The sequence below is a fragment of the Aplysia californica genome, unplaced genomic scaffold, assembly GCF_000002075.1.
Source record: "Aplysia californica isolate F4 #8 unplaced genomic scaffold, AplCal3.0 scaffold01294, whole genome shotgun sequence".
NCBI lineage: Eukaryota > Metazoa > Mollusca > Gastropoda > Aplysiida > Aplysiidae > Aplysia > Aplysia californica.
In genome coordinates, this window is record NW_004798564.1 from 48,358 (window position 1) to 57,716 (window position 9,359).

Here is a 9,359-nt window from a genome sequence, read left to right on the forward strand (position 1 = left end):
CAGAAAAAGACAAGTTTCTTCACTTTAATTATTTTGACGAGAGCCTGATTCCACCACGCTGCCTCACAAATGAGAATGAATGCAGGGACGCTGTAAATGTATTTACAAATTGGGGTGATAACCATTTCTTTCACTAAATGTATAAAAGACAAAGAATTAGTAATAGACTTTCGAGTTTAAAAAAACCCAACTGCAAACACTAGATCTATTTATTAAAGATGAGGAGGGAGAGGTGGTAAGCTCTTACAAGTATATTGGTGTAACAATCGACCACAAACTTGACTGGCATCCCCACGCTGCTCTTGTGCATAAAAAAAGTAAATCAAAGAATGTTTCTTTTAAGGAAATTAAGAAGTTTCCGTGTTGATAATAAGATTATGTCCCTTTTTTTACCCTTCCATGATTGAAAGCGTGCTATTATTTTGTATTTGCTGCTGGGCTGGGAATTGTAAGGTGAAAGATAAAGAACAATTTTACAGAACCATTGAGAAAGCCAGAAAGATCTCGGGATATGATTTTACTAGAATTGATGAAATGAATAACACCAAAAGTATTTTTTTTAAAGATAAAAAGCATTATAAACGACCCTCACACCCCCCCTCCACGCAAAATGTAAGATCACGCAGCGGCAGATATGTACCTCCAAAAACAAATAAAGAAAGATAAAAGAAGTTTGTAAAAACCTAGCATTAGGCTATGGTCAGAATGAGCATAGATGTGTGTTGCTCTTTAGAGTATGTATCTGTATAATAATATAACTCCAAGGGTCTTGCAATTGAATTCCTGCATGTGGTTGCAAGATGGATCTGATTTTGAATGTACATTTTGTCGGCTTTACTTCTCTTTCCATATTGAATTTTAATGAGAGTAATAATTTTACTTTTTATGTATACCTGCAAGTATTTTTACGGTCGTGTACAGCCAAGAAAAATTTCCCTCTAGGTAATAAAGTATTATCTTATCATATCTTATCTTATCTTATCTTATCCTTCACACAGGTGGGAATGGGTACCTGGCCATAGACAACGAAATATCGTGTCAGCATGTTAGTGTTTTAGCGCCTATAAATCTATAAATGGCCGCTTGCACTGTATGAGGTTGTTTCAGAATGCTGTCAGGTCTGCAGGGGTAATAGTATAGATTGTGAAGCGCATAGACCTTGCTGTTGAGTTGGGATCTGCGCTGTACAAGCGTGTCATGATGTCAGGCAGTCAGGCGCTGGCGTCAATTTTTGGGCATGTTGAGTTATTGGTACCATCTGAAAGTGTGTTCGTTTAAAGTGTGTTCGGATAAAAATAGAAATAATATTATTATTTTTAGATTAAAATCTTTATATTAAAACTGTCATGACGTCACCAGCCAAGGACGAAGCAAGGTGCAAAAAGGGAAGACCAGAAAAACAAATTATAGAGACCTGTTCATTATGATTACAAACTTGTTTTCAAGATAACTGGATATTATCCATTTATCTTGAATACAAGTCGAGATATTTGTAAATGACGGAGATGTGGGTCACCTGAATTTAGAGGTAAAATTAATGAGAAAATGGCCGCCAAGATTAGTAATTTCTTTATCTTGAAGATCTGAGGAAACAGGTAAATAACTTTTTTTGTGTACTTTTAATCAAAGTTTTTCTGTAAAATCTACACAAAAATGTATTCTTTAATGGGCATGAAAGGTGTTGACCCAAAAATGTAAAAAAAATTTATTTGATTATTTTGACGAGCGCCTGATTTGGCCACAATGCCTCACAAACATGTGAACCGTGCAGACAAAATGAGTTACTTCTCAGATTCAAGCATTAAGGAAATAGACACATCACTCTTACAGGTAAAATTGTTACAATTTATAAGTATGCAATAAAAAAAGGCATGTTATAGTTTAAAAATATGGCACTAATAGAAAATCTACAAATTTGACCCTAATGTCTATTTTTAGCCAATATCTCCATTCGTGGATTGCGTGAAGTAACTCATTTTGTCAGCATGCCTAACAAATTATTAATAATAATAACAATAATAATAATAATAATAATAATAATAATAATAATAATAATAATAATAATAATAATAATGATAATAATGATATAATAATAATAATAATAATAATAATAATAATAATAATAATAATAATAATAATAATAATAATGATAATAATAATAATAATAATAATAATAATAATAATAATAATAATAATAATAATGATACTAACTATCATTATTCTGGAAATAGTCGGTGTGTCAGGAACAGATTAAAACTGTCGTGACGTCACCACCTAAGGACGAAGCAAGGTGCAAAAAGGGAAGACTAGAAAAACAGATTATAGAGACCTGTTCGTTATGATTACAAACTTCGCAGCTCGCCGCAGTCAGCAGATAATTAAAGATTAAGACCACCTGTTTTGTTTTTGAACATGTACAAGTTTTACTGCTCTTGCAACACGGCTAGGTCGTAATAATTATAGGCTAGGTGTTGAAGAATAGAGATGTTACAAGATAGTAACAAACACATGAAGGTATACCATAGTGCGTGTGTTTGTGTGTGTGTGTGTGTGTGTTTGTGGTGTGTGTGTGTGTGTGTGTGTGTGTGTGTGTGTGTGTGTTTGTGTGTTTGTGTGTGTGTGTGAGTGTGTGTGTGTGCGTGTGTGTGTGTGCGTGTATGTGTGTGTGCTTGTGGTGTGTGTGTGAGTGTGAGTGTGTGTGTGTGTGTGTGTGTGTGTGTGTGTGTGTGTGTGTGTGCGTGTGTGCGTGTTTGTGTATGTGTATGTGAGTGTGTATTGGGGAGGGGGGCGGGATTGCTTGTATGTGTGTATACGTATGTATGCAGTATAATGCATTGCATATAAATTATATATTGCACGTATGATATGTGAGGCGCGCTGACAAAATGAGTTACTTCTCACATTCCACAAATGCAGATATTGGCCAAAAATCGACACTAGGGATACATTTCTAGGTTTTCTATTGATGCTATAGTCATTGAGTACTAATTGTAAAAACTGAACCTATAAGCATGATAATGTATCTATTTTCATAGGGCTCAAATCCGAGAAGTAACTCATTTTGTCAGCACGCTTCACATATGATATATGAGTTTGAGATGCGTATGTACGTATGTGTGTATGTATCTGTGTATGTGTGTGTGTGTGGGTGCATGCGTGCGTGCGTGCGTGAGCATGTGTGCACGCGTATGTAATACTGTGTGCCTATAAAATTGATGTGTAAATCCATAATATGTCTCATGTTAAGCGCATAGAGCATTGTATAAGTGGATATACGCTATATAAATGCAATCCATTATTATTATTATTATTATTATTATTATTATTATTATTATTATTATTATTATTATTATTATTATTATTATTATCATTATTAGTATACTTATACATTGAAATATTGAAATATGACCAATGTAATTTCGCTCACAACAAGAACCGAGCTGGCGTCGGTAATCTAGTGGTTAGGCTACCAGACTCATAATCGTGAAATTTAGAGTTCTGGGATTTCTTATTTAGCTCGGTCCTTTCGCAGACGGACGTTGAACTGGGAGGTCCCGCCTCTGTATCCACGTACTAATGTTAGTTTTAGTAGACGTTTTACGGCGTTCGCGACTGCATAAGGTCATACGAGCGCCAGAAGATTAGAGGTGTTACTAGAGAGTAACAGAAATAAAACAAGAAGAAAGGTAGATATTAAGGACGATAGATGTTTGATAGGAAAGAAGAAGCAAACCACACCAGAGCACCCGCCAACCACACCAGAGCACCCGCCAACCACCCACTCCTACTAGTGTGAACAGGGACGTTAAACCTACGCCATATCACCATAATTTATTTTCAAGAACTGACCAGTTGGAAGGTGACCGGCATGAGAAGCGTGGCTGTGGCCGTGTTGCTGGTCACTTCTGTTGCCATGGCAACAATGACGCAGATCACCAGGTTCAGCAACCAGGGGTCCAGGCTGTCAAACGTCGCCAACTGGTCGCCCAGCCAATCAGAGAGCTTGGATTTCTGTGAATAAAACAAGTAAAGGAAGCTTGGGGTTCTTTGACGAGAGCTCTACAGACAACCAATCAGAGAGCTTAGAGTTCTACAGACAACCAATCAGGGAGCTTAGAGTTCTACAGACAACCAAACAGAAAGCTTAGAGTTCTACAGACAACCAATCAGAGAGCTTAGAGTTCTACAGACAACCAATCAGAGAGCTTAGAGCTCTACAGACAACCAATCAGAAAGCTTAGTGTTCTACAGACAACCAATCAGAGAGCTTAGAGTTCTACAGACAATCAGAAAGCTTAGAGTTCTACAGACAACCAATCTGAGAGCTTAGAGCTCTACAGACAACCAATCAGAGAGCTTGGGTTTCTGTGGACAGAACCAATCAGTTTTAGTTTTAGTAGAGGTTTTACGGCACTCGCAACTGCATAAAGTCATGTGAGCGCCAGAAGATTAGAGGTGTTACAAGAGAGTAACAAACATAAAAAGAAGGAGGGGAGATAAAGATGATAGGTGTTTGATAGGAAAGAAGATGTAAACCACACCAGAGGACCCGCCAACCACCCACACAACCAAACAGAGAGCTTGGAGTTCTACAGTCAACCAATCAGAGAGCTTAGAGGGTGGAAAAGATCTATACCTGGCCTTCTCGGACAAGGGCGAAAAATCTAAGAAGTCCTGTGCGCATCATCATCATCATCATCATCATTATCACCATCAAGTAAGTGCCAGATCTGCAACAGACTTTGGTGACCACGATTCGTCATTCATTTCTTTGTTCGAACGTTCTAAAAATGAATTGTTATCATTGTCATTATCCTGATCTTTCCCTTTCACGCATTTCTTCAGAATCTCCAAGTAAGTGACTTTGGGTCTACTGAAGAGGAATATCATTCAGTAGCGACAAGACTATATTGTGTATTTGCCATCATTCGTACCTGTTCTTTGTATCCATTTTTATTCTTTTCCATATTTGTCAATCATATTCATTCACTTTATTTCTGTTCCGTTTCTGTCCCAGTCACGCATCGTCTGACGTATGTCTTCATTGTGCTTGATCATTAAAGTCTTCGTCAACTCACAAAGAGTGTTGGCATTATTTATATGTACGGCACTCTTACTTCGTTTGTCTTTTTATCTTTTCCCACTGTGAGAAAGACCATCGAGGCTTTTATGTTACTAAATTTACTTCTTCATGTGGTGTTTGTTGTTAATCTTCCCTTTCAGACAGGATTTCCCTTAATTTTACCGCGGCATTAACAGACATTGTTCTCTTCTCTGCGACAATACGGGAGGATAAATAAAAAAATATGTTCATCTTGACTGGTTCTTTCCATTCTTGTCGTGTTTGTGTCTTGACAACCACAATATGAGTCACGACGCGGTGGAATCAGGCGCTCGTCAATTTGGGGGCATATGGGGCTATTGGTATCATCTTAAAGTCTCTTAAGTTGCCATCCTTTTTGTGAAAAAATGTCCCTCTCTCTTGAACAAAAGTCGAAATTTTTGCGATTGGAGGAGGTCAGGGTCGCCGGGTTACTGGGGTAAACTTAGCGAGAAAATATCCGTTAAGTTTGGTAACCTCCATAGCATCAAAGTCCTTGGAAACTGAACACATTTTTTGGACCTTTAATTGACATTTTTCCGTAAAATTGATATGGGAATGTTGTAGTATGGACAGAAAAGGTGTTGGGGAAAACAATTAAAATTCAATGAAAATGTCCACACCTGCGGAAAAATGCCTGTTTCTTCGAGCTCATTCTTTTGACGAGCGCCTGATTTTACCACGATGCCCCACAACTATAAGTACAAATTGGAAGAAAACATTCCCATCTACCGAGAGACAGGATTACGAAGTGTCCACAACCACAATATTTGTACATACTGGAACAAAACCTTTCCATACACCCAGGGGACAGGATTATGAAATTCCCTAACCTCCTTACACCGACATTAACAGAGGAAATTTCCCCTAAGGGGAAAACATGCTATTTATTGTCAGCACTGAACTTACTGTAGAGATGAGCAAAATCCGGATGATCTATAATACGGATAACCGGACAATTCTCAATGAAACATTATCCAAATTCACATTCTTAACCCCCTTTTTCCTGACCCGTTTGCCGAAGTGGGTGCACTCCCATTTGTTGAGGTCGTGCCGGCTAACCCGTTTGTCGAAGTGGTTCATATCATAATAATAAAAGTATTATTTGCCGAAGAGGTGCACTAACATATTATCCGGATATTGTTAAAGCGACGCATTGCCCAGCCCTACTGTACTGCGAATGTTTAGTACGCAAAAGTCTTCTACTACTAGAACTTCTAGTCTAGACAAAACAACGTATTCCCAATGACCAATGGGATAAACAAAAACGCCACGACGCGGGGGAATCAGGCGCTCGTCAATTTTTGGGCATGAAGAGCTGTCGGTATAATCTTAAAGCTTGCTCATCTGCATTGCTTTTGGATGAAAAAATATCCATGTATTTTGAACAGAAGTCGATATATTTGCGATTGAAGGAGATTGAAGGAGGTTGAAGGAGATTGAAGGAGGTGGGATCGCCCAGTTTCAGGGGTAAAATTCGCGAGAAAATGGCCATCAAAGATCAGTTATTTCTTTAGCTTGAGAGTCCATGGAAACTGAAAATGCACATTTCTTAAAGCCTTTAATCAATGTTTGCCAGTAAAATCCACACAGAAATGTGTTCTTTAAAGGGCATGCAAGATGTTGAGCCCCCCCCCCCCCCCCAACAAAAAAACAACAACAAAACAAAACAAAACACAACAAAACAAACAAATTAGATAAAAATTCACAACCATGCGGGAGAATGCCCGTTTCTTCACTTTGATTATTTTGACGAGCGTCTGATTTCACCACGCTGCATCACACATGTCATGACGGGCTGGACTCAGGTGCTCGTCAATGTTTGGGTGTGTGGAGTTATTGGAATATGATCTTAAGAATCTTTTATACCATACTTGGAGCTGCTTTAGCATTGCACTTCCGGTCAAATATATCCTTATATTTCACACGTGAAGTATAGGCTGGCTAAGCTGATATCTCACACGTGAAATATAAAAATTTGCATAAATTACTCCGCGCACTAGATCTATATTCGCCTTCTACTTCTATCCCTAAAAGAAAAGGAAAACAATCCAGATTTTTCCCAATTCCCAATCTGACCTCAACGGGCATGAAAATGTTGTTTTCATGTGAGAATCTGGAATGGATCCTCTTGTCCAATTGACAGGTCATTTCAACTTCGTTGGCACATATGTATTTCGCCAGCTGATATCAGTATGGTATACAAAATCTATTACACTCGTTTTGGTGTTAGATAATGATTTATCCTACTTGTGAAATTGCCAGTTGTATTCACTCATTGAAACTCGTGATTACAACTTGGCAATTTCACTCGTAGGATAAATCATGATCTAACACCACAACTCATGTAATAAATTATTTATCTCGCTAACTGCCCACGCCACCGCGTCTGGGGTAAGCACCTTGTCTAGCGTATATAATATGTGAGGCAGCGTGGTGAAATCAGACGCTCGTCAAAATAATGAAATTGAAAAAATCGGCATTTTCCTACCCTTTTTGGAAGGTTTTTTTCCCGAATTTTTGTTTATTTTGGCTCAACAGCTTGTATGCCCATTCAAAAATATTCTTATGTGTGGATTTTGTGGAAAAACGTTGATCAAAATCACAAAAAATATAAATTTGCAGTTTCCAAGGACTCTTGAGCTAAGGAAGTCACCAAAATTTGGAAACCATTTTCTCGCTAATTCTACTTCTGAAACCAGACCACCCCATCTCCTTCAATCGAAACATCTCGACTTTCTATTCAAGATAACAAGATATTTTTCTTACCAAATGCAAGGCAAATTAACAGGCTTTAAGATGATACCAATAAACTCATAAGTCCAACAATTTACGAACGCCTTATTCCATCACGTCGTGACACATATAGACCCTTGTGTTGTCTGATGTCTGACCGTCTGGAATTAGTCCTTTGTGAAGCATGCTGACAAAATGAGTTACTTCTCAGATTCGAGCTCTATGGAAATAGGTTCATCACACTTATTGGTGAAGTTTTTACAATTTATAAGTATGAAACAATAATAGGCATGTCATACTTGTAAAATATGGCATCAATAGAAAATCTACTAATTTGACCCTTGTGTCGATTTTTGGCCAATATCTCCATTTGTGGAATGCGAGAAGTAACTCATTTGGTCAGCACGCCTCACCTTTGTTTCTTGCAGACGCCTCTTTATTTCTGACGTCACAGCGGTCACAACAGCGAGTTATTTGGCTGACTTTTTCATCTTTAGAACCAGAGGGAATGAACATTGAATTTTTCGCGAACCCGACGGCCAGACAGAAACGCTACCCTTTACATTTTGATTTTCCAGAGCTATCTTTTTGGGTATCTGAGAGCTATCCTTTTCATTTAGGATTTCCCAAGTTACCCTTTTCATTTTAATTTCAGAGAACTATCCTTTTTATTTTAGTTTCCCATTCCTATCCTTTACATTATGATTTCCAAAAGCTGGATTTTTCATTTTTGTTTCAGGAAGCTACCTTTTTTGGATTCCCAGAGCTATCCTTTTCATTTTGCTTTCCTAGAGCAGCCAATTTCATTTTAGTTTCCCAGAGCTATCCTTTTAATTTTGGTTTCCTACAGATATTCTTTACATTTTGATTTCCTAGAGATATCCTTTACATTTTGGATTCCTCAAGCTTTCCCTTTCATTTTGGTTTCCCAGAGCTATTCTTTACATTTTGATTTTCAAGAGCTATCCTTTTCATTTTGGATTTCTAGAGCTATCCTTTTTATCCCCCCCTCCCCCAATTGTTATCCTTTTCATCTTAGTTTCCCAGAGCTACCCTTTACATTTTGGATTACCCAAGCTATCATTTTCCTTTTGGTCTCAGATAGCTATTTTTTACATTTTTGTTTCCCAGAGCTATCCTTTTCATTTTGGATTCCAACAGATATCCTTCACATTTTGGTTTCAGAGAGCTATCCTTTTCATTTTTGTTTCCTACAGCTTTCCTTTAAAGTTTGATTTCTAACAGCTATCTTTTTGATTTTGGTTTCCCATAGCTATCCTTTTCATTTTAGTTTGACAGAGTTATCCTTTTCATTTTAGATAATCAGAGCTATCTTTTCATTTTAAATTTACAGAGCTATCCTTTTCATTTTGGTGTCCCAGAGCTATCCTTGACATTTTGCTTTTTCCAGGTCTATCCTTTTCATTTTTATTTCAGAGATCTACCCTTCTCATTTTGGATTCCTAATGTATTGTTTATCATTTTGGTTTCCCGAAGCAATCCTTTTCATTCTAGTTTCACA

The 9,359-nt window shown here is 37.6% G+C and overlaps 1 protein-coding gene across 1 annotated transcript in view; it reads right to left on the bottom strand.

The window, feature by feature from the left end:
• Positions 1–3,849: 3,849 nt before the first annotated feature.
• The window catches only part of LOC106013802 (solute carrier family 13 member 2), a gene marked incomplete at both ends in the record, with an annotated part of 25,068 nt that continues 19,558 nt past the window's right edge, over positions 3,850–9,359 (bottom strand). The window contains 1 exon segment of the mRNA XM_035973492.1: positions 3,850–4,011. Within this exon segment, the coding sequence (XP_035829385.1) occupies positions 3,850–4,011 (162 nt within the window).